Source organism: Stegodyphus dumicola, chromosome 6 (genome assembly GCF_044657685.1).
Source record: "Stegodyphus dumicola isolate Sdum_Otavi_A_Nest chromosome 6, ASM4465768v1".
NCBI lineage: Eukaryota > Metazoa > Arthropoda > Arachnida > Araneae > Eresidae > Stegodyphus > Stegodyphus dumicola.
Window position 1 is genome coordinate 74,031,962 of NC_140773.1, and position 27,566 is coordinate 74,059,527.

Below are 27,566 nucleotides of genomic sequence, written 5' to 3' on the forward strand. Positions count from 1 at the left end.
TTTTAAACATTTCTCTCTAAAGCGCAGCTCCAAAGCGCGGAAGTGAGCTTCGAAGTTTAGCCTCTGATTTTCGGGCAGAGTTTGAAAGGTATACGCTGCATCTGCTGTCAGAGAAACGGCAAGATGGCAGGCTTTATTGCTTTTACAGGTGTGTAAAACTGAGCTTTACAGCTTCCAGGAGGTCTTTCCATAATACGCGGATGCCTGTAGAGAGGGTTGAGAAGACATAGGTAGGATAAAGGTGTGAAAAATGTTTTCTGTTACTATAAATTCCTTCACACTGTCAATTTTCTTGGCGACAACAGAAACTCTTTCATCGATTTGTTGTTGGACACCAAGAACTCGTACTCCGATTTATTGTTCAGCAGTAGAAGCTTTTTCACCAGTTTCTCCAACTTTATTTGTAACATTGTCTATTTCTGCATACCAAAGTTTCGATTATTTTTTTTTTTTTTTTTTTTTTCTGTTACGTCAGTAACTTCTCTTTTCATTTCTTCTTGACTTGCTTCTGTCTTCTTGAACTGACCTGACGTCCCCTTTCATATTTTCTTGAAACATTTTCATCTCTTCTTTATCGGAATTGGCGTCCCCTTCTACGTTTTCTTGGGATGCAACAAAGGCTGTCATCAGTTATCTTAGTTGCTCATCCATCGCTCTTGTCACCAGTATCCAATCCGACTTCTGAACACCAAAAATTGTTCCGTGCGTACAGGTTCGTAATGGATTGAATGCACACAGAACCGATAATAGCTTGATTATTTTTTTACCGAAAGAAACAGTTTACATTTCTGGAACTTTTCATAAAAGTGCTTCTACAGCTGTTCTCAGTAACTTCTCTTACTCAGTAAATTCTCTCTCAGTAACAGTATGACAGAGTACAGTCAGTAGTTACCACTTCAAGCTGCTAATAACGTTAAACACAAGACTATGTGAAAAGCCTCAAATTCAATAGGCTCGCAGTCAGCGAGCGTATAGAGCGTACTGAGTCTCTCAGTACTCTCTATACTCTAAATTAAATTCCAAACCAGACTGAAAACTAATGCTGTTTCAGGTCTTATATGGTTTTCCGAGAAATTGCCAGTACCTTAGGTGTCTCAAAATCGTTAGAAGGCATAGACAGTACTCAATTACAGTTACATACGGCTGTATACAATTACAGTTACATAGTGATAGGGCCGATTATTTACTTATTACATGCTCCTCTTTTAGGCACTACAAAGGGAGGGAAGCCCTGTGAAGGTCTTTTAGGAAAAACTGGCTCGCATACACGTTACACATAGGAAAAACCACGAAAATGCTCACGCAGCCAGCCCGTTCGCTGGAACTCGAACCCTGGACCGAAGTACCAGTGTTCAGGGGCTTTTACCGCTCGGCAGCTGGTGGGTATATAGGCCGAATTACAGGGTTCGGACCAAAATGTCGCCAAATAATCGGCAAGTTGGGAAACTTTTGGCGATTTCTCCTCAAAGTTGGTGACAAAAATAAGTGACTAAAACCAACGGCAGCTTCGCGCTATCTCGCCAATTTAGGAAACGTTAAACGGACTTACCCCTTGAACCTTATTTTCTTTTCATTTCTGAAGCCTTTTATGTTACATTAGATAAGAGATGGTATAATTTACATACCATTTCACTAAAATTATGTACATATATACAAAATTCTTATCAGTGTATGTCTCCTTTGGAGATCCAAGTGTTTTTCCCCCCTTTTTTTCGTTCCCGTCTCACACACTGGCAAAGTCCTATCTGGAGTGTGCCAGTTTATTGAAGTACACAAGATCCCATGCACAGAAACCATTATGTATTCAGCACTTAAATGATAACATGACAAAATTCGGAATTTCGTATAACAAAATTTAACATTAATATACAGAATAATCAGTAACATTTAGTCACCATGATAACTATTCAGAAACTCTGAGAATGATTAATGATTATTAAAGAGAATATATATATATATAAAACATTTTTTAACAGCTCGAGCGCATACTTAATCTGAGCGCATACCTGAAATTTCATTTCGAATTGGTTGAGCAGATAGGCCACTAAAGACTCATATATCGGGAATTTTTTATGACCACCCTGTATATTAATCGATCTAATCAGTGGCTATTCTCTGTACGTATCCAAATGATCAGAAGGTTGTTGATGCGTGTTCCTTGATCTATTGCACCAAGATATTTTACTGTACATTTATTTACAATTTATTTACAAGTCGTATGCCACCTGGCATGTACATGATAGACATATTCTGCCACCTGGCATGTGAATTGATACATCATACTAGTTTTCTGCCACCTGACAGACACGATGCAATTACCTCAATTAGCGGTAATACGCCCGACATTTTGGCGTGTCCGCTTCCCTTACGTTCTGTAACGCAACTAACTCTTTGTGCGGTGCGCCCTCTGGGCACAAATCACCGCAATCACCGAGGAGGCCAAAACATTCTCAAAGTAGTTTCACCAAAATACCGTCAAGCAAAGACTTCCATTTAACAACGGTATGTTATTGGGGGGGGGGCTGTTAAGTGTAGTATACTAAGCTGTTAGACCAGGGTCAAATATCTTGGCATTTTGTATATTGTAATTAGTCATAGAATACGAACCTCAAATTTGTCCAGAAACAAAGAGCATTAGTTAATCAATTAGTTAAAGTCAAATAAAGTTAATCAATTAGTTAAATTAGTTAAAGTCAATGATCTCCTGATGAAAGGTAATGCACAATTTTAAAGATTCGCAGCGTAGTAAACCAGCTTCGGATTATTGGGTGTCTTTATCTAATCTAACTCCTTCCATATTTCACTAAGAAACTGCCATCTTTCTTGACAATGGATTATACGGAGAAGTCAGTTCAAAAGAGAATTAATAACAATGGTCGCAAACTTATTAGTCATCAGAGCCAGATCAAACAGATCAACGATTGAAATCTCTTTTGAGAACCACATTTTTTAAACTTAAATTTTATAGGTTGGTATATTGTTATTCACTTGATTAGGGTAGTCTTACGCTGGCTTGTACTAATAACGTCTTCAATCTGATCAACGTACATTCGCTGACGTAGACCCTCTTCCAACTCTCCCATGCGCACTTGTCTTGTATTCTGGTTTCGTGTATCTTTTTTCGTTCATCCTCTCTATATGTCTTAACCATCTTAACATACATTTGGCCCACCAGCGGCCGAGCGGTAAAGACGCTGAACACTGGTAGTTCGGTCCGAGGTTCGAATCCCGCGAACGGGCTGGCTGCATGTTTTCGTGGTTTTCCCCATGTGTAACGTGTATACGAGCCAGTTTCCCTTAGAAAGTCCTCCACGAAAGGCATCCCTCCCCTTAGGCAGATAGCCCTAGTGTGCTTTGCCATAATTAAAATACACAATACACACACACTTAACATACATTTCTCAATTCTCAACACTACATCTTTTTTCACTCCACAACATTCCTTAAAATTAAATTAATACTTCGATTTTTAAGTCTTATTTAAACTATATGCGTATGTCGAAAAAACTTGATATTACATATAGTAACGATACTGTTTACTGATATAATGAAATTGTAAGGTACCCCCAAAACTCAAATAATGATAATGACGAACACTAAGGTGAACAACGGCCTAGCATCTCCTTGGAAAGTTTGTGTAACTCAGGTTTGTATTTTGCTTTTAATTTTAAACATCATTCCAAGTTCTCATCAGTAAGATAATTTCTCAATTTAGTCCTGATAAGGTTCATGCTTGAAAATGATTGTTCGTATGAATATGTAGACCCGAATAAGGAAATAAAAGCAAGAGATAGTTTTTTTAAGCTGATTATATGAGTCAGAAATACTCTTCCATGTGTTTAAAATCAACATATCTTCCTTCTCCAGGTTTTTCAAAGCAGACCACTTGTGCCGTGAACTAAGCTCACATTTGGTTTTTTCCAGTGTTTCTATAACAGTGCTAAGATGTTCAAATTTCCAGCTCCATAATTCTTTTTTTTTTTTTTTTTTTTTCTTTAAATCCAGTGATTGCATTTCAAAGTTGCCAATGTCAATATTAAAGAGAGAAAAATTTAATTCTGTTAAACTAGTATTAAGAGGTTCTTTAACAAAGGCTAACGTCGCTTGCTTGGTTGCTTCTGAATTCCTGAAACTTGCTGAGAAAAACTTCTCTCATATTTAAAACTGCTTGGCGGTGTTTCAACAGGCTTGGAAAGTGAATCAAAGTTTCTCTTTCAAAATTTTGAACAAAAATAGATAATTTGTGTTCAAATGAAATAACTTCTAACTTCGAAATAATTGCGTTTCCTTTCCGCTCTAGTTTTTGATTTTAGATGAGATGTAACGTCTACCATGAAATAAAACTTTTAGATTCACCGATCGTTCATTAGTTCTGGATAATAAACATCCTTTCCAATGAGAAATGCTTTAATTTTTTTAATAAGTACGTGAAACGTTTCAAAACGTTTGCTTTTGATAACTAACGTAGTTTCTTAACATTACTCACTCTCCATTTCAACTAAAAGTTCTTTAAACTGGCAATGATTAAGAGTTTTAGCTGTAATGGAATTTATAATCTTAATCACCGATTCTATAAAAAATTTCTTCGGGAAATGTCTGCGCACAAAGCGCTTCTTGATGAATGATTACAATAGTAAATAAGCATCTCGTGACTGATTTTTACTTCCTTGTACGAAGTAAAAAGGAAGTATTGTAATCGCGAAAAGTTTCAGGCAGCATATTTCAACGAAAATATCCATTTTGACCACTATCGAATGCAATTTAACGATGTTTTTGCGTGATATCTGTACGTAAAGACAGAATAAAATACTCTTTTCCTTCAAAAAAATTATAAAACTGCTTTAAAATTAATTATGAAGAGAATTTTTCGTGGCGTCTGTACGAACCTATGTACGTACGTGCGTGCGTACGTACGTATCTCGCATAACTCAAAAACGAGTAGCATCAGAAACTTGAAATTTTGTATATAGGACTGCTATAACATGTAGATGTGCACCTCGTATTTTGGTTGCAATCGGCCGCACCAAACGTATATAAATATATTTATATATATATCCACTCTGTTACCCGGCTCAGTGATCTCAGTTTCTTTACTCTTATATGTTTGTAAATTGTACATTTTTTGCTTTAAAAATGATTGAGTTATGTTGTTTTTATCTTCCGGTTAAGGATTTTATGCCTTTAGTAAATCTGTGTGCAATATTTTTAGAATTATCAGCAATTTTAAAGTCGTTTAATTGCCGCTAAGCCTTTTTTAATAGCGGCCATTGATGTTTACATTTGAAACAGGAGACTAGTGGATTTGTTGCCAATCTAGAGAAACTTAGCTTCGCAACAACAAAGATAACGCATTCATTTATTATTGCCAATTAAATCATGCTTAATTCTTTCTGGAATTTTTTCGAGGAAATAAGTGTTTGAAATTTACTTTGTAATTTTTAATATAGATATTTTGAGTTTTTATGTATTTTTGCCTTCTCGCGAAGTGAGAACTGAATTAATTAAATTAGAAATACTCAATCGTCTGTGAAAAACTGTTTCGTTTTTTTTTTTTTTTTTTTTTTTTTTTTTTTGTTTGTTTTGTTTTGTTTTGTTTTGTTTGTTTGTTTGCTTAATTTCTTTTATACATCATTCTAGCTTTGTTATAGTATTTGAATAGAACATGTGGCAACGTCTAGATAATTCTATTCTGTAAATGATATAAATTTTGTGCATTATGAGTTATAATATGAACGAAATATAATATGTTAAGTAAACCTAGCGCCAGAGTGTCGCTATGGTAAACAAAGTGAATTTTAAAGAATGCATTTATTCTATTGTGGTTCATGCGCTGTCGGCGAAGTAGGTTTAAATTCAATCTAATAAGTTTAAATGAAATGCAAGAAAAAATGTGTATAATTTAATATTCCCTACAAGGAAGTCATGTGGTGTTCACATCAGACTTTTTTCTTTCAAAATAGCAACAAATCCGTTTTTCACGTCAGTCAGACTTTTCGCCTCGTCTGTTGCAATTAAGGCGATTGGAATATGATGTTTTCCAATGCATCCAATTACATCATTTGTTATATACTCTCCACGTGCTTGATCTTTGAGTGGCAATAATGCTAAAAGTTCTTCTTTGGGATCTGTAGATGAAGTAAATCTTAAAAGAGAAACTTGCGCTATGTCATTTTATGTCACAAGACTCATCAACTGCTATTGATAAAGCTGAAACCAGTTTAAGATCTTTGATTTCCTGGTTGATTACATTCGAAGACACTTTTGACAGTTCTATCTTTCACTGTTTTAGCAAACAATAATAAATCTTTAATTTCTTTTTAGAATATCCGCTTTGTTCTTAAAATCTCGAAATAGCTCTTCGAATGTATTTATAAAACAATTTTTTATGTATTCGCCGTCTCTATATGGTTTCCCTCTTTTAGCAATCTCTTGAAGAATCACAAAACGTGTAGTATCAATATTATTGGAAGATTGCATCCAGTAATTGGTGTTTGGTGTATTTAATTATGGCAAAGCACACGAGGGCTATCTGCCTAAAGGGAGGGATGCCTTTCGTGGAGGACTTTCTAAGGGAAACTGGCTCGTATACACGTTACACATGGGGAAAACCACGAAAACGCCCATGCAGCCAGCCCGTTCGCGGGATTCGAACCTCAGACCGAACTACCAGTGTTCAGCGTCTTTACCGCTCGGCCGCTGGTGGGCCATCCAGTAATTAAATACAGAATTTGATTTTTCTTGACTCTTCTGAAGCTCCTCAGGAGTTTTCTTCCTTGCATCACCAACAAGATATTTAGTAGTAAACGATACGTATTTAGTAGTGAAGGTCTCTCCACATATGGGTTTTTTTTTTTTTTTTTTTTTTTTTTTTTTGTTATTAGCCAATTTTTCCTAACAAATAAGACAGGTCGGAAGGCCATTTGAGTTTCGAATAAACGCGAAAGTTTCAGCTCATTAAACTTGAAATTCACTGTGGATTTCATCTTCCGTTTTTCTTTGCTACTTCATTGCAACCACGCTGTTTCGAGAAGGAATGAATTGAGCAGAAATAGCGAAATGACTGAGGACCAGCAAGGCAATAAAACAACGATATTCCGGAACACAGGGAAACAAGAAATGTGCGTTTCCACCCATGAATTCATTCCCCCTTTTAAGTGGTTTTTAAATACAACAGAGGAAAACCCTTGCATTAGCAACTGCACAACAAGCCTCCTGGTCCTGACTTAACTGGCTCACAATCGAACGCGGATATCAGTGTTATTTTTGTCGATACAATTGTACTGAAATCAGTACAATGGCCCCATTTATCAATACATCAGTAAAAATCTTACTAGAATCAGTGCAATGGCAATTTAAACCTGATACACCAAATAACGTAAAAATGAAATTTCGTGTCAAAATATCTGGGTTTTTAGTTTTTAGAACTTTTCAATTTGAAGTGGTTTCATATTATACGCCACCAAAATATCGTCTCCGCATTTTATGTTGCCTAAATTCGGTTGCCAGGAAAATTTTTCTTTCAGATGCTGGAAAAAAAACTTTGAATTTGAAAGGTCTAGAAGCTAAAAATTCTGATATTTTGAAACTAGATTTCATTTTCACATTATTTGGTTTCTCATTCAAGTTAAATCTGCCATTGAATGGTATATAAATTCAAAGTATTCCAATAGTTAAAACTTGGCATAAGACAGTTACTACGACAGCACAATTTGATTATAATCAGTACCATCAAAACGTCGAAATCTGTACAAATAAATTTCGGAGGAATAACATTGGTAAATATGTTTTCGGTTGTTTCTATGCTTGTGTAAAATTTAACAGCCTTTGTATTGTATTTTCTAGATCTTCTTGCTCTTATATGCGCGCACCTGCATGTGCTATTTTGTGGAAAAGCCACACTCAAGGAGCCAGAAAGCTACATTTGGTTCGCGAGCCACGGTTTGCCGACCACTGAATTATAAGATTTGCCAGTATTTCGAAATAGAGTTACAGGGTTACTCTCAGCATCTGAAACAAATCGGAGTGTTTAACATGGTGATATTTTTGTAACATAATTGGTGCTGATAAGTTATTTCGGATTGTTATGGAATTTTTTTTTACAAGAAACATTACTTTATTTGCGAAATGCCTGTATTACAGACTATCTGTACAAAGATGGTTAAATGTTTAAAATAGTTTGATGGCTCAGCAAGGGAAATAACTGATATTAAAAATTTTAGCTCAATTTATTGGATGAGAAAAATAATATCCGAGACCAGAAAACAGAAACTGGCTCCTGTCCGTGAAATTTTTATGATTCTGAAAAATCTTCCTTGTTAAATTCTTTTTCTAATTTTTGTTTACACTTAACTTATGTAGAAAATCCCGCTATGCCACTGTTTGCTAACATCAGATGATGAGTACTTTTCGATCTAATTGTCGCTTAAGTGGCACTTTTTTTTTTCCTTTTTCAGTATAACTGCCATTTTATAATAGCGGACATGTGTGCCAGCTGAAGCGCTTCTTCCACCTTGTTTCATCAGCGGAGCGTATTGAGTTTTTCAAAAATCAGGAAGCAGCTGCATATGTCCTTTCTGTCCTCTCTTGGCCATGCATTTAATCTATGAGGCAAAAAAAGTTTCTTAAATTGCTAATTTTTTTTCTTAGGCTTTGTTTTTTTAATCTGGAATTCGTTTACCCCCAAAAGTATCTTTAGTATAGTTAAACTTGTTTTGAATGTTTGAACTTTGTTATGAATGAACTTGTCCCAAATGAGTAAAAAAAAAAAAAAAAAAAAACTTACAATTACGAGAAGGGGGCAGCATATTTTAATCTCAACTGTTAAAAAGTAAAATAAAACTGTGCATAACATTAGCAGAGCAGCAACCTTGCATTTGGCGTAGATATAATCAAGGACTAAATCTACGCCAAACACAAGGCTATTGCTTTACTAATTTTATATTTAACTTTGGCGAGTTTCTCATCTGTTTTGAAAGCCATGCATATTTTATGTTAATCCTCGGTCTGAAATATATTTCTGAGATGGAAGATTATCCATCCTCATTATGATGTGAAAGGATTATTAGATCATTTGCAAACACGAGATCAAAGCTGTGCAATTCTTACACACTTCCCATTTAAAAGGTTCTGGATTTAGATCCCAGTGAAAGCCAACATTCTCTAGTGAAGACTGTTTAAAAATAACAGTTAAGCAGATACCCTCACGCGCTTTTCCATAATCCGATTAATTCAGTTCAGTCCTAAGTGTACCCTTAGGGATAGGCGGAGTTTTCTCGATGATGATTCTCAAGGTATGCCTTGTTCTATAGATGGGTTCAATGAGAAGGATATATCCGGCAAGATCATAGCCAAATTCCTGAAGAATTTTATTATCTCCAATAATTAAGAAAAGTTATGAGAATCTGGCTATTGATTTCTGATCCTGGACTCTGGTCCCAATTAAAACTTACATTTTACAAATTTATCAGCTAAGCTATGGCAGAGAAAGGTGGCTCCATCCATCGTTGCTACACTTGGTAGGGATATATACTGCTTACAATTATTATGCTATTAATTTCACGTGTTTTGATACTAAATCTTTAAAAACACACGACAGTAATACAGGCTGGAAAGTGATTTATAGTTTTCATTTCAATTTTCCAAATGAATAAGCAGAAATATACACGAGCACTATTAAAAATACAGTTGATGCTCTTTATAATGACATCTCGCATCTTAAAAAAAAAGGACGTATATAAATTGTTGTTAAAAGGAAAAGGGATTTAATATAGAATAATACCCCGAAGTTACGCAATAGGACGGACGAAATGCGCATAAGTCGAGATATAACTTTGCACATAAATGCATATAAATTTTATTTAAATATTAGCATGAATATTAATAATTAAAATATGATTAAATATAAAATTATTTAGAAAAATCGTATGTAATAAAGCATATAGATTTCATACGTATCAGCGCAGAATAGTATTGTCCAGTATAAAATAGTTCTTTCGATCCGGCTTCAAAAAATTTACTCGTCTAACGACTCAGCGACTTTTTTTAATTACATAACATTTCTTCATTGCAGATTTATTATTATTTTATTCCTCGTAACCTTCCTTGTTATATTCTGTGTTCTCCAAATTTCGTAACCTTTTTAAACTGAGCCGAGACCCCCTTTCTGTCAAATTGCAGTTGCTGTATGCTTTTATGGCTGATTTAAACCTGAGGTATTGACGCTTTCGGTAGTAGTTTGCTTACACATCTCTATAAGCTCATTAATTGTCAGCTTATATGACATTCTCGCCTTCTTCCATGCGTGATCTCATGGTGTAACTTGTTGCACGCTCGGCTGCCAGTCGGAAGATTCGGAATTCAAATCCTAACTATGGTGTAGTTAATTTCTCCGCTTCCTTGGCTTCTAAAAATTATAGTAAAATCTGTTTGCTATGTAAAGTTCGTTAACATCATTCATCACTACCAACTTCCAAATCTGGTTGCCTAGTAAGACTGGCAACTTCTTTTCATTACCTGAAGAGTGACTTGGTCAATTTTTAGCATTGTTTTCTTCACTATTTTCTCTTTTAAAAAAGAATGAGCAAGTTTTCTTTCACACACCATTCATGGTTTTTTGGGTAAACTTCATTACAAGCGATTCTTATGGCATTTAAAATACTGAAATGTGTAAGGAACCGGATGAGGGGGAAATAAGGAACCGCTTAAAACGTCGCGTAAGTCGGGGTATTACTGTGCTCTCTTTCATCTCTCATGTTAATAGAACGCTATAATGAGCGGTCGTATAGAAAGTTTCGACGATATATTAAATACGTATTTGTATAATTTTTCTTCTTTACATCAGCAGGTGTGCGGAACCTCCGTTTTCTTGATTCTTCCCGAAGGAAAGCCTCCGATATATGCATCTACTGCTAGCATTGGGCGTAAATTCGTTTACAACTTTTGAAAGGGAAAAGCTGGCCTTAGATAATTAACAGCCTCTCACGTTTTAAAACATTATTTTTCTGCTTTTTTAATTAGTCTGATTGTATAAAAATTAACTCCTATGTATTATAAAAAATTCTCACTTTTGATATTCATATGTTCAGTATTTTTTCCCGTAGCTACGTGGCCCGATTATTCTGAATGCGGATATTCAACTAGGACCGCACAGCTCTTCAGCCGTACCGGTGGATTCCTGGACATTTCTAACATTGTGCCGGACTCGGTTTCCTAGGTCTATCATCTCCATTGGATGGACGACTGATATCTTACCTGCAACTTATCTCAAAATAGGGTAAGCAGCAACAACGATTCACATTTTCTTGCAAATGTTTTATTCAATCACATTAATTTAATATAGCTTTGAAAGGACCTTGCTCATATTATCAATGGAAAATATTCACATGAAACCAGTCAAGAAACTTCAGCCTAGTTCGAAGCTCGAACTATTATTTTCTGAACGTATTAGCTAAGGAAGGAGGATTCAAATAGTTCTAGGTACAAGTTAATACAACACATGAATTTTTTTTTTTTTTTTTTTTTTTTTTTTTTTTTTTGGTGATATTTGAAGTACTGCATAAATGCATTTTTGGTAAAATTTGAGTTTTAAGAAAGAAGAAGGACATGAAAAAGAGTATATGCCAATAATTTAAGTAAACTTCATTAAATAGTTATGTAGAGTTGGTTTTTGAATAAGGGGAATCTCTGAAGATCATATGTAAATGTTCTAATTTATGCTTACCATGTCTATTCAGTTGCTGCCGGATGGAAGCTTGCGTGATGCAACAAGCAAAAGCTGTATCAGTCTCCTCTCGTCGTCTCAGTTCTTTATTTAGAATCTGATAATTCGGCTGTGCGCAAAATTTACTCTCTTTGTTTTCTTCTGTTTATTAGTCCATATTATTGGGAAACAATACCTCGGAATAATGCTTATGGTTTTTTGTTACATTTGAGGAGAATCTACATTTGTTTCGCGAAAGCGAATATCCCACTATTCAATAGTTCGGTTTCCAATAATGTATGTGTTATCTGTAAGCTTGCTGCTAAGGATAAAGCATCCCTTCCATGTAAATATGGTAAAACATTTCTTGTAATAATTATGCTTCAACTAACAATTACTTTTAAAGGAAATTTGGTGTTTCCATGGCACTGAAGGAGACTGCAGATCATGTAAGCAACTACTCCACTGCCTTATGCTTCCAGTGACATGATGCATATCAGCTGCAAATCAGAAGAATGGGGACTCATCATTTACTCTTCCTGAACAAGGCTAGAAACAATTTTGTTTCGTAATGGAAACATATAACACTATATTCCTATTTCTGTGTATGTGATTATGGCAAAGCCTTGAGGGCTGTCTGCCTAAAGGGAGGGATGCCTTCGTGGAGGACTTTCTAAGGAAAACTGCCTTGTGTACACGTCACACATGGGGAAAACCACGAAAACGCCCATGCAGCCAGCCCGTTCGCTGGATTCGAACCTCGGACCGAACTACCAGTGTTCAGCGATTTTACCGCTCGGCCGCTGGTTGGCCTCATATTCCTATTAGACACACAAAATTAATGATAGAAACTTACGAAAACATGAAGTCTTTCGTATACAAATGAAAACGGCAGATTTATATCGATTGGAAAACTGAACCTCTAGTATTTGGATTTAGCTAACTTATATAAAGTACTCTTTCATCTGTGAATGGAACAGTAGAAACCGAAGGACATACTTCATAAGGAGGGAATGGCTGTTAAGAACATCACTGAGACCTGGATCGAAGATCATTGTAAATGCAAAATTGTTGACCGCAGTTTGATGTCATTATCACATTTGCATATTAAATTAGGACTCATGAAAAAACTTCGTCAGAGCCATGAGCCCACATAGCACAACATTTTTTTTATCTCAGAGATAAGTTTTCTCATTAAATAAGATGAAATTTTTTCCAAGCTCTTCGGAGATACAGACTTAAGAGATGTATATCATTGTGCTGGAAAAGAAGCATCGAAAGCTTTCGGGGGGGGGAGCAAACATATTTCTTTTAACCAGAAATCTGAATACAACAGAAATCTGATACTTTTAGCAATAAATGATAAAAAAAAAAATTAGGGTGTTTATTGTAACAATTTTCAGATTCACAACGTGCTAAACATATTCTTAAAATTTTCTGTATTTAGAGTCTGCGCCGTCTATGAGTTTTACAAACTGTGACAAATCTCCAAAATATTTTAAATTTACTTATTGAAAAAATCACGCTTATAACTAAAGCCTCGAAACTTAAACCCGCGTTTTTTATGGATCAGCTGTGTTACATAAGCCATAACTTATCATTAATAGTCTCAATTTTTATGACTTCAGGTCAATATATAAATAATTTCTGCAAGTTTAAAAGCAAGCTGATATGAAAGGGCACATTATAAAAATCTTCACAATCGTGTATTTCTTAATTTCGATTTCATAATGCGATATATAAATCATATAAAATTATATTAAAAATAGAAATAAATATTCTAATCGTAATAAATATTCTAATCGCGTTTCGAATTTATTTTTCTTCGTCCATTTCTGGATATCGTAATTGGAAGCTTGGGAACACTGACATGAAATTCCGCTCTCGAATATCGTCAGTCTTGTGCATCTCAATAAATTTTCTTGCCCCTACCCATTCTTTGCAGATTACTACTTAAGTCATTGTTCTGATAATTTCATAAATTTAGCGAACTTGTTAAAAATGGAAACTGATTGTAATTCAGAAGTGCACTCCACTGCTTCGTTTTCTTTTCTTTAATTCGATCTCTGGATACCCATAAAATTCCTAAATAATATCCAAACTGTAGAAAAAATATAACTTACAACATTCATTACAACATTCAAAAATTCGTCCTAAATTTAATTCTTGAAACGCCTTTCAGAAAGACATATTTTCAGTATTATCGTTCAAAAAGTCCAAGGTGCTTTGTATTTAAAGCCCTTTCTACCTTTTTTTGTTTGTTCGTCTTAGTGTGAAATGATTTCAAGACTACGCGTATATACGTTCTTAGCAGTTTGAGAACGATGTTTTTGAACATGTAGCATAACTTTAATGGATGAAGGATTAAAAGCATGTTTATGAAATTAATCTGTTTCTTAATCAGTCTCTAATGCAAACATAATTTATGTTAATAATTTTTCACGTGAAATAAAAATAACCATCGTTGATGCTATCTAAATATAGAAATGTAACTATTAATATCTTATTCGTAATATCGTAAAGGAACTTGGCTCTGTTTCATAAATTAAAATTGCCTAATCAGTCAGTATATCGAGATTTTCTGATGATTACTATATGAACCCTATCTTAGTCTAAAATCGAGCAAACTTAAATCGATGTGTTAGACTGGCTACATAGGTATAAGGTATAGGGGTGGGCAAATGCTTATAACTGAGGCCAAAAAATGACTTTTAGTACAACATACGGTCAAGAGCCATAGCAATCTTTTACAGTGACGCTATTGTTTGCAAGACGCGATGGGGTGAATATGGAAGCATCCCACCTCGGTGAAAATTTAAGAAAAAAATTGCAATAAAAAATTTTAAAATACGCCAGAAACGGGATCTGGTCCTATTCAAATCATCGAACGATTGACATGCTTTACTGTTTCATTTCCAAATAAAAATTCAAAGGTGAAATGTTCTCTACCTAAACTCTCCTTTCTGTTGAGACCTTTTATCTCAACACTATACCTTTGTTTGATTTAGCTACTAGAAATGATAGGACTATATTATTAGCTACTAGAAGTGATACACGTGCTAGTGTTCTCAACTTACGTTGATCGCTAATATAGTCATGCGCGTATAAGCGCGTACATTGTGACAATAAATGCGCACTCGTGCTGATGATTTCAGTAGTTTGCGCAAAGAATAGGATAGGAAAGAGATGAAAATGTCATCTCCGGCCTATTATGAAATCCTGATTTCATAATAGGCCGGATTAAGCAACTAGAAGAGTCACAGTTTGACCCGCGGGCCGATTTTTACCTACCCCTGCATAAGTAACTGCAATTCGCAGTCTATTTTAACATAACGTAATTATAATTTAGACTATTTATAATAGTTACAATTTCATGACAATAATTCAGAGCAATAAATTCTTCAGTTCTTCAGAGGCATTTAAAATTATGAGAGCTTTCTTTTATAAAAAATTCAATTATTACCCCCAATTTATAGTCTGTGCAGTTACTCACGTTACACCTTAGCTGTAACTTAACTTCTTTGTAGTAGCCATATCCTATGAAGGCGACGAGAAATTTAATCCAGGCAGAAGGACCTTATAGCGTTTATCGATAGAGTAACTACTTTAATTCACTAAATTTCAAAATCTGTTATTTTGGATTCCATTTTTTAAATCATTTTGTCTGAAATCAGAATGGGTAATAAAGTGTAGTTGCTAAGAATATATGGAAGAACTTGAGTAATGAACTGCTGCATGTTACATTAATACATCTCAACCCGCATATATGGGAGACAGAATAAAATAAAATTCATTCTACCAAACCATCAGTTTCAGGAAAGAACAAAAAATTTGAAATTTTATCTTTTAAACGAAAAAGTTAGAACGTTGCATACAACTCTTCTAAAGAAAGTTCTCCAATATTGCTGCACCAGGAAATGTAGCTTCTACTGTAGAAAAATAATAGATTGGAAAAACTGATGGATCTTGTGTGATGTACCCATTCTATGGCCACCATGTTCATTTGACATAACCCTTTGGACTTCTTTCGGAGGGGCTATGTTAAAGACATTGTTTACTGTTCAAAAGTGCCAGATCTGAAGACTGAAATCAGATGCTATTGCAGCCGTTGATGACGATATGTTGCACCATACAGAGCTGAAATATTGGCTTGATATTATGCGTCCAACGAATAGTGCGCATGTGGAGGTTGTAAAACTTGAGTCACAAAACTTTGAGACTTGCTTGTGAAAGTGTCACCAAAGGCATAAGTTGTTCCACTTTCAAGCAAAAAACTGTTAAAATTTTGTGGACACTATCACGTCGTTTGAATACGTATGAGTTTTGCATCACCTAAAACTGAAAACTTATATCGTAAATCGGAGACTACTTGCGCAAGGAAGCACGTATTAGCACAATTCTTTTGTATTGTTAATTCTCTTGCTAGGTTTAATAGGAAATAAATTTGATTTCACTTACTACATTTTAAAGAATCAATTTTAATGTGAAAATATTACAGTTGAAAAATAGAGGTATCAGTTACTACTTCTAATGTTTGTCAAACTTAAAGCAGAATTTTTTTCTCCATTTCAAAACCTCTTGAAATTTTGGATGCCATTTATAAATTTATTTTCATGGAATATGAAGGCCCGAAATTAATTTTTATTTTTATTTTCAAGGTATACCCGTGAGTACATTGATCGTATGGTTGCTCTGGTGAAAGAGTATACGCTGATGCAGCCCGTCATGTTCCCAGTACACGCTTCGCTACTCAAATACTCCATTCCGGAAATGCAGCGGTTGCTTTTCCAAGTTCCTAACAGCTCGCTTTGTGTTTGGTCCACCAAGGCCAATCCAATCGAATCCATCGACGAGTTGCTGGCGATAAGGAAGTCCTTCAACATCGGACAAGTATTCTACAAGTTGCCAGATGAACAGCTGGAATGCTTTTTTTCCAACACTTAGTTGGATACTTGTTGCAACTTTTATTTTATCCTAGAATTTTATATCTCCCTCTATCAGCTGTGCTTTTGTCTTTGTGATCAAGGAATTTTTCAAAAGATTTCTGTGTAAATGGATTTTAATTTGACTTGTGGTAGATTCCAGAAATAAAAATTGAAATCAAAATTAATTCAATCGTAAAGAGACATAAATCTGTCATTTTCAGTTGTCTCACGAGCAGTGTTTTACTGTAATAAGATAATATTATGTATATTACTTATTCATCTTGAGCTCCATATATTTACATGGAAACACATTATAACTTATGCAAGGAAGCACATATTAGCATAATTCTTTTGTATTGTTACTTCTCTTGCTAGATTTAATAGGAAATAAATTTGATTTCACTTGCTACATTTTAGAGAATCAATTTTGATGTGAAAAATATTACAGTTGAAAAATACACTACTGTGATACGAATCTACGTCAAATCGCAAGTATGATTAATTAAAATAATTAACATAATCTTCGGACTTAACTTCAGTAACCTACATCCAAAGTATTATACTTCGTTGATGGCGGATAAAAGGTTCAGGAATATACCACAAGGCATTACGTTGCAGTCAGCATTGGGGAGAAGTTCGAAGGATATTTTCTGGTACTCTTGATCTTAGTTGTGATATCGAAAGTTGGAAGGAGCCTTTATATAGGCATTAATTACACTGGGCGAAAATAAATATATTTAAGCTGCCATAAAGTTATTATCAGAGGCATTAGAAACTTACTTCGCCTATATCGTCCTCGATGCTTCACTTGGAATAATCACTGTGTTTGTTTAGTATTCGAATTGCGATTGAGTGTCCCATTCCACCAATTTTTTTGCTTCAACTATGGCTTTTTATAAAAACAGTATTCTAATACAATGTTTCTTTGGAAATTTTTATATGAAAAGAGTATTTTTTCAAATCAGTTCATATTGAGTTTTTTTTTTTTTTTTTTTTTTTTTTTTTGTACAATGACAAACAGTTTTAACATTTACAGGAAGTGCAGATAAGTTTTTTTTTTTTCTTTTCTATTTAATTATTGCATTATATATTTTAAGAATGTTTTTGTTCAGAAAACGTCGGAATTTATATTTCTGAATCATTATTATGTTTTGAAGACTTGTGATAAGATTTATAATTTTAAGCGAAAGGAATTTCTCACTCTGTTTATTAATCCAATGTTTTGTTATGTTTTATTTCATCTGTTTGTATACGTCTATTTTAACCATAGAGCTTTTTTGTTTCCACTTTTATTTATTCTAATCCATTTCCATCTTTTCTTTAGAAATACATTTTATTTTAGCTCGAAAATGATAATTTTTAATTTCATAATACAAGTAGTTAAAATATAATGCTAAACTGGTAACTGGTAAACTGCATGCTAACTGGTAAACTGCATGTTAACGATCTTTATTCATAGAATTTAAGTTTGCATGTTTGCTCTTTAAAGCTCTGAATATATACACTGAAAGACGTAGAAAGAGAACTTTGCACAAAAAAAAAAAAAAAAAAAAAAAAAGCGCGACTTAAGATATTAGATTTTTATATATAGTATTTTTCTAGCATAGGTATTTTGACCAAGTCTGAATACTTATGTTTTTCAAAAATGACATAATTATTATTTTTCCATATTTCGATTCTATGACTCATATTATGCCTAAATATTAAATTTTATAAAATTTGGTGAGAAATTTAAAAATTTATCTTGGCGCACCTTCTTTAGTTTGCGCCAAGAATAATCCACTTGGTGAAATTCTTAATTTATAGTAATATATTTTGCTTTCTCTTTTTTTCATTGTTTACGAGAGGAAATGAAGCGCATCGTTCATTCTTTCAAATAATTTTAACAAATTGCATAAAGCATATTTGGCGTTATTACCGCTTGTAACAAATATGCCAAATTTCAAAACTCGCCAATATAAATTCATCTATATCTTTGGAAATTTTGAATAAAAATCTCTTAATTTTTTACACCCATGCCTAAAACTACATCTACTTTAAAGCTATGGTAAAAATTTTTAAGGTTAGTATAATTAAAAATAATTTTCGAAAAATTATTAAATAAATATAAATTTTTTAAATAAATCAGAAAACATATGTAAATTTATTCGGATTGAACCTAAATTTCGAACTACTAATTCGAAGGCATCAAATAAGTTTAATGAAAAAAAAACGTGATATTAATAAATACATACCACATTCAATTAACATTGAGGAGCTAAAATTTTGAGAACTAATTTTTTAAAAACTACTCGTGCAGTTTTTCGAAACTTCGTACTTCAGGCATAATTTGAGTCATAGAATTGAAATATGGGAAAGGAAATCTCGCATATTTTGACATCATCTAATCCTGCAGTTTTATCCATTTCTTTAGCGCTTTATGAAATAATTAATGGAAAAGGAGAATAACTATGGCAGCTGGCATTCAGTAGCCTTTGCACGGCATCCATTATTGCCGAATTTTTTTGTATGTCAGGAAATTTTCATTTGTACATTTACTGTTTCGTATTTACACTCTTATATTAGACACTTCAGATACATACTCTTACATTAGCATTACTATAATTACAAAATGTTATATTTTATGTACGAAAATATTTGTCTTTTTTATTATATATAAGGATTATTAAAAATAAATTTAAAAGGAATAACATCATAAATAAAGCATAAAAGAAATAGTAAATAAACGAAATATGCATAGGAATTTTAAATGAAATCCGTTCGCGGGAACGCAGAATCCTGAGACATTTAATGTATCAAAACAGGGAAAAGAAATACATTTCAGAAATCACTGACCCTCTTTTATTTAGGAATATAAATATCATAATATTTATTCAATAAATAAGTTTATTGAATTAGATAAGGAAGAGCATGAGTAAATTTATTGAATAAAATAATGAAAGGACTGTAAATAAATTTATTTCCAAAATTAAAAAAGGAGATTTTATGCCAAGTATGTACATCTTTTTTTAATTACGACAAAGCTGCAAACGTCATAAAAGTATAAGTTGAAGATATCATAAATTAAATGTATTTTAGTTTATATCAGTTAGATTTATTATTAAAACATAAAAAGATTAAAATTGTTAAACACACTTTTATTGCTTTTAAATCTCTACGTTTGTTCAGTAGTTTCAAATTGATTAAATTTAAGTTTTTCCAAATGTTAACACTGACAACTGCTATGTGCAAGGAAAGACTGCAGAAAAGAATAATTTGAGAGAGACTCCGCTAAAGACTTTCCGATATCAAAATAAAATACGCTGGAAGTGCGCATTTTTGAAAACAGTTGTATTCTGAAAACATGTCGAGATCTTGCAAAATAATTCGTACATTAGTATTTCTTCTCAGTTGGCTTATGTTCCTTTATAATTTGTTTAAAATGTTTGTCTTGTCTCATAAATACAGAGATTTTAATAGATTAGGATATATGTTACTGTTTTTGATGAATGTGTACGATGTTTCCTAGATAAATAATATAATATTTGTCAAGCAAACTATAGTGTGTGTTGTTACATTACTTCGCTATTGTTAGTTTGATAGTTTATGCAAAACAAAACTTTTGTTATAATTATACAATGTATAGCTATATAAGATTATGCTAATTCTGTGCCCTTCCGACAAAATAATCATAATACCGAGAAAAAGCAATTAATTTTATTACATTGAGAAAAAGAATGTGATGTTTCTATAAAACTTTGAAATGTATTATATATGTATAGTTTCATTAGATTTGTTCTTAATTAATACATATTTTGCATGTATAGATGAAGCTTGGAATTTTTTTAAATCATGAATATGTTGTTTCTAATCAGAACATGTAAACAGTACATTCTATTACTCAAATTAGTGAATGAAATATATTTATATTTCACATGTGATTTTTTTTCCCCTTTCTGTCAATATAGCTATACTGATTTTTGTAAGAAAAATGCCTCGATAGTGTGGTGTTTCGATTTTTAAATTCAATTTCGAGTTCGGTTTGGAAACCTCTTAGTTGTTTATTAAAATAACTGAAACATAATGATGGTTATACTTTATTTATAATGAGGATATTAATTTTTAACGTATTTTTTTAATCTTTTTTGTGATTCATGTTTTCATTTTTCACTACTGCTGTATTTATGACTTACTTGGAGTTAAATATTTTTAAAATGAATATGCAACATAATTCTATGATATAAGTCATCTTCAAATAATAACTGAATTTGTAATCTCTGTAATATACTATTTTGTAATTATGGACATTATGCTTGCTTTAAAAGTGGAATTCACACATTACGCGTATACGCTAATCTGTCCTTCAAAACTAAAGCTGAATTTGTCATGTTTTATAAAAGGCAGTTAGAAAATGTTTGTGTCTCACATTAGTGGTGGGCAACGGTTTTCAATTTAAGAAACTGCACTTTTTCAGAAACTAAATGGATTCAGAACATAATGGATTGTCTTCGGAAATGGTACATTTTCGTGTGGATATAATCCATGAAAAAATTTTGTTGGAGTGTCACACAAGAACATTAAAAGAAAAAAAAAGAGAGAGAGTTCAGTGTTTGCGAAAAGAATTTCGCATTTTTTAGGTAAGATATGTAGATGAGTATCACAGGGGCATTTTCATGTCAATAAAATGTTTGGTGCTAATTAAATTTTCGAAAACTGATAAAGCTGAGCATTTTCTGTTTTGAAAATAATCATTAAAAGATGTGGGGAAAACCAACTTTCATATCCATTTTCATACTTCTAAAGTTAATTTTCAATTTAATTTCAAAATTATTATTGATCAAACTTACTTAATTACTTTCGGGTTTAAACTGGCAGCATAATCTTTTTTAATTCATTATTTAGAATTTTGCTTGAATTTTGTCCAGACTTTGCAAGACTGGTGGAACTTTTTAAAGCAATGAATTTACAGAGTATTGTTGATTCAAGATTTGGCTCGGTCAGACTTGTCAAGTAAACAGCCTCTGTACCATTATTCTTCATATTCTTGAACTTCTGGCTTACATGATACTAAAATGATTACTCAGCTGATGCGCCTGGCTCCATTAGAAGACTAATACTCAGAACCAAAAGAAGACAGGCTGTCTCTTTTCGCAGAAAGGCTAGGTTAAGTTATATGAATATGGCAAGCGCACGAGGACTATCTGCTTGAGGGAGAAATGCATTTGTAGACGACTTTCTTGGAGTAACTGGATGACATTTACGATACATGAGTAAAACCACGAAAATACCATGCATCCAACCCATATCGAGCTACAAATGTTCAGTGGTCTTATTTACCCGACCAGTTCGCCAAAACTTAGAGAGGCGTAAAAGGAACCTAAAAAAGTAGGCGTAAGGAACCTAAAAAATTGATACCCGAAATGGATGCTTCATAATTAGGCTAGTCCCTAATTTCTTCTTTTTAGAACCATTTTAAGTAAAAAAGCATTTGTTAAAATGAAGTTACATTTAGCCTTTATAACCGATGAGTCTCTCATTCGAAACGGAAACTCTTGTAGCATGTACCCTAGCGATTCATTCTGGACAGATCTGCTTTATTGGTCCCGATATTACCTACGAAACGTGCTGCAAAAATCAGTAATTTATTTTCTGAAACTGTGCAGATCTCCATGGGTGCTTTGAAAGAATCGTTTACAAACCTTTGCTCACCACTGAATGATGTATTATTGCATCACTGACTACATTGCATACTTGAATTCCTTGTGATCATTGATCCCTTTATTCATTCCTTTCGCTTTATTAGAAGTGTAATTAGTAAATCGAAAACTCGACGTGTGTGATTTTATGTGCCTTTTGAAAAGCCTTGTTAGTTCAGCATGTATGTAAATTGCTTTACGCTTTTGTTAAACATCGTTCTAGTATATAATATGTAAATAGCACTGATTTTAAGGATGTATTGTTTGTAAAATTTAAGGGCTTGCCAGCCGGTATGCCGTGATTATTTTTAAACTGTCACTTGCATTTCCTGTAAAGCAAATTTTTATTTCTTCATGTTAGACGTAGAGTTCAGATAAGTAATTAGTGTTCCTCATGTGGCAGTCCCTGGCGTTAGCTCGCTTGCTCCTTGGTGTTTTGTTCGTGTTGTCATCTATTTTAACAAATGAGAAGGGCGACGGTACGGGATCCTTGAAGCTGGGAAATGACCTTACAAATCGAAACGTGAGTCTGTTCCGTAGCAGTCAAGTACTGTCCCGCTTTCGCAAAAGTGCGCCTTCTATTCTTGAGCCGTGTCATGGTGCGAGCCTCTGATTGTCCTTTGGGACAGCCACACTAACAAAGCACAACAAGCATGTAAAAGATATTAGTTAAGGAACTACATTCAGATACCTCAGAAAATGGCGATTATGTGGTATGAGCATACGTTGACATAAGCTATCAATAAATTAATTCTGGAAAATGGCAGCGGCTGGAAACCCGAAGCCTTGAAGTATTATGCTAAAGTAAGCACGGCATACTTTTCAGGTTTAAGTGTGAAGTAAAACTGTAGAATTTTCAAAGAAAATTAAATAATTAGACGTAGAAAATTTCAGTAGGCATAGAAATTATCTGTGTATTAATTAAAATTATTCCGTTATCTAACAGTAATATTCGAATCCTGGCAGTTTTCATTCTGCTTCAAATCCTTAGGCATAGATATCTGTCCTTTGTGTCAAAGCATTAAAACTTCTTTAAATATTAAAGGATTCTGAGGGCTGTATCTCATTAAATTTTATTCACATGATAGTTTAAATGTATTATATTGTACCATTATAAATTCGTTAATAATGTAATTATAACTGTAGTACAGGGTTAATATAAATGATAGATGAGATTTAAAAATGTTGTGCTTTTAAAAATAATTCATATAGAATAATGTTTGATATTTGAAAAGAATCAGAAATTCACAAAGCTTTCCTCACATACTGTAAATGCTTATATACTCTCTGTTAGTAATATGATATATATCCAAGCGCTATTGACCTCACTCCATACATTTTGCAGTACTTTTGTATTCCTCGAGTGCTACCAGTGTTGTTAGTGAAGGTATTATAAAAACACAGTCCTTAAAGTGTCTACAGATGAAGAAGTCACATGGCATTAGATCCTTCGGAGATCATGCAATAAAAAGTTCGGACGAAATTCTACTACTTCTTGGATCAATGTGCTTCGTGTGAACTATGGGGTATATATAGATTATTTATAGCCTATGAAGAAAATTTAGTAAGTCCCCGGCTCTTTATATATATCAGATTTTATTGTGTGTGTGTAATATTTTAAAAATAATGTGTTTTGAAATCAGATAAATCATTTTAAGTAGCTCTGTATTATATCAGGTGCTTTAAAATTTTATGAATTTCCAAAGGCACAGTTGTGCCTAACATTGCTTAATTTTGATTTTCTTGCATTTAAAAAATGAAAAATGCCGTGCTTTTTTAGCTGGAAAAATCAACTACTCTTTCAGCCTGATGTAAGTGCACTTTATTTTTAAAGTGGAAAGATAACTTCTACAGTTAAGTCAACTATTTATGAGATGATTATTGAGAGTGATATTAAGCTGTGATTCTTGAAGATAACAACTGTGCTTTAGATGTGCGATATTCCTTTTTATCTTTTAAAATATGTTTATATACAGCTTTTAATGTACGTTGGAAACAAGACAGAAAATACAGTTATCTGATTCTATCTGATTAAGAAAATTCAATACTATCTGAATACATAAAAGAATAAAGATAAATTATCTGCAATCTGCCTAATTAAATTACCGACATTTTACTCTTTTACTGGCCATCTAATGCTATTATAGATTATACAGGGTGAATCATAAGGGTCTGAAGAATTTTAGTGTATCCCTTAAATGTAATGGAAAGGTGTAAATTACCATATTTAATGGTAATGGAAAGGAAAATATTTTAGAATTTTTATACATCTTACAAATTCTCGATGTGCCTCCATTAGAGATGCGGCCAGATATCTATCATCTAATCTGGTTCATGCTTGCGCATTCTTTACTGGTCCACCTATGGCCATGGTAATGCATTATTTAAATTTCATTAAATACCAGAGCTGCTGGATAGGGCTTCATACATTTTTCCGAAGGGTAGTTTCCGCCTGTCTCAGCGAAAACTTGCCCAGGTATATGAATATGTCAACGACGAATTTCATCATGCTTGGTTTCTCGATCAGCGGACTTAATATCTTCCTTTCGTTAAGAAGGTTAAGGCAAATGTTTGCGATATACGCCTTACTTCGGCTAGCAATTAGGTGGACTCATAAAATTGGAGTGAGTGCTGGTCAAACTGAGTTACAAGGCAAACATTTGCCATGTCATGAAAATGGGATTAATCGAGACTTTGTAAATCTGTAAGCAATTTTGAATATCTCTGTTACTATGTAGTAGTACTATATAATAATACTGTAGTTTACTACATAAATCACGAACGCCATTAAAATCATAGAGACCAACATAATGACTTACACTATTGTTGAGCATATTATATTCAAGGTCTAAGATAAAGCTGGTGAAACCGGTACGGCTGCACCGAATGGCAAAATTTTACGAATTTAGGGAGATGCCAGGCTGCAGTAATTACTCCAGGCATCAAAATGCCTAGTGACGGACCTGAGTATATTTTCCTGCAATAAAAGCCTACGATAATTTTTAATAGAATTATTAGCGTTCTATAATTTTTGATATCAAATTCAAAATGTTATAAAGGAATCGTGTAACTTGAACATCTTTTGAAGAGTTATCATTAGATTTTTAAACTGAGGAAACCTCTTAGAGCAATTATCATTATAATTTATTTTCAAGGCCATCAAGATTAAAATTTTGTTATTGTAATAAATGTAAAAGGAAGTTATGTTTCATAAAAGGCCAAATCCAAGTAAAACCAAAATGTGACAATAATATACTTACTCAAGAAATTACAAATATGGACCTTTTGAAATGTAATGAGCAGTTATAAATTACTTTCCACATTTTTGATTGTTGAGCAAATATAACTAGTTTAAATGTATATAAATCTATAAAATTTTAGCAATTTCTGTAAATATTCAAACTATCACCACTCGAGCGATTAAGTTTTAGTCCTAATTTTGACAGCTAAGTATGGTGGCCTTTAAAAAAAAAACATAAGTTTTTTATATAATCTCTAATCTCCACACTCATTTAAACTGTTATACTGCAAATCTAAAATAACTATAATAAATAAATGTGTTACAAGATTATCAAAGTAATTCTTTCTGTAAACAGAACAATAAATTCAAAAATATCGAAATATATACAGATATATTCAACTGCATGATAAATTGCATGTGTGTAAGTATTACAATCATTTTATGAGTTATTATCTCATTTATGTGACCCTAAGTAACATAAAATTTCACTCTTACAGTTTTTGTGAAATTTCCAATGAAATTTTTTTAGCCAAACAATGAAATGAAAACATAAAAATTGTTCCTGATTATCAGAAATTTCTTGAGAAAAAGAGTTTATATTTTGCAGGTAATTTCTCTTTATTTTCTTAAAACAAAAACATGTAATTTATTTTCGAAAATAATTGTTGATATCAGCAAAATGGAAAGCTTTAGTGACACAGAATAATCAAAATGTATTTAAATTCCCAAAAAGTGTTCTAAGTTAATATTAGCGAAATCTGGGAAGAAAGCACTCTTCTGTTCTGTATCACAGCTGCATTACCTTGCTGTTCAACGTTTTGTAAGAACTGTTAATAAAATGAAGATTGTTAAGAAAATGTGAAACTTTTTACCGGTGATTTGAAGTCAGTTGCACAAACTTTTTTTGTTGTATGTATTCGTTATTGCTTTTCTTTGTATGTTATTTTGCATTATTATTATAATTATTCCTATAATATAGTTAGCAGTTCTTGTAGTGAGTAGTATGTTTTCAGATTGTATTGTGTAATTATTGAACATATGTAGCCATCGTTACTTTTGCAAAAGGCATAAGTTTGGTACCGTTGTTTTTTAAAATCTTTTATCGTGAAAACGCTGCTTCTTTCATTTCACTAGTAATCAGAAGTCAATATATCCTGTGACGCATGTAAAGTGTTGTTTGTGAACTCATTTTTTGTTTGTATACAGATCTCTATTTGAGTTTCAAATAAATTTGAAATAGCCTTTTCTTTGTTTTTTGTTTTGTTTGTTTGTTTAGTTTTTTTTTTTTTTTTTCAAGTGCGCGTGTACGTGTGTTTTGCAGTAAAGGCATTAAATGTAAGAAATAATTAATTGTCCTGTCGCTATCAAATGCCTCACCAGGTAAAAAAAAAAAAAAAAATTAATAAATGCCATATTAAGCTATAAGGTGAGATTATGATCAGCGAAAAATAAAAGGAATCCACAAGCCGAACCATCAATAAAATTTCTGTTTAAAATTACCTTCATATTGCAAAGCAAGCTGAGATCACTGCGATATGCTATTGACATAATACTCGTTTGCGAACGCAGAAAAACACTCAAAGACGCTTGATTATAATTCTCTCAAACTTGTGATCAAGGCAGGCAAGATAACATGGTCTAGGGTAGGGGTTCTCAGCCGGTGGTAAGCAAGAGAAAAATAGGTGGTACGCAAAGAAGCAGAGTATTTTTAAATTTTAAGTTCAAAAATTAAAACCCCAACATCCTGATTATTGAGTTTTTTTCTCTAACACTCGTAAATTTATTCGATTTGAGCTTTGTTCAAGAGTGGTGGTGGTACTAAGGGTTCTCAATTTTTTTTTAGATGGTACGCGTTAGTCAAAAGGTTGAGATCCGCTGGTCTAGGACAAAGCTGCTTAAAGAGCTACTTACATACATCTTTCTAGGGGACCACTGGGGTGTACCCCGTATGGAGTGAAACACTATTTATACGTTTTTATGTATGAATCGGCCGCCTCGTGCTATCTCTGCAGATCATACATTCTACT

The 27,566-nt window shown here is 33.1% G+C and overlaps 1 protein-coding gene across 2 annotated transcripts in view; it reads left to right on the top strand.

Annotated features, from left to right (window-relative positions):
- LOC118186453 (protein FAM151B-like) overlaps positions 1-26,785 on the top strand; it is an 84,141-nt gene extending 57,356 nt beyond the window's left edge. For both annotated transcript variants that reach the window (XM_035356556.2, XM_035356555.2), the window contains 2 exons: positions 11,100-11,272; positions 16,357-26,785. In XM_035356556.2, coding sequence (XP_035212447.1) covers positions 11,100-11,272; positions 16,357-16,642 — 459 coding nt within the window. In that variant the 3' untranslated portion in view covers positions 16,643-26,785. The remainder of the gene's footprint in view (positions 1-11,099; positions 11,273-16,356) is intronic.
- Positions 26,786-27,566: the final 781 nt, after the last annotated feature.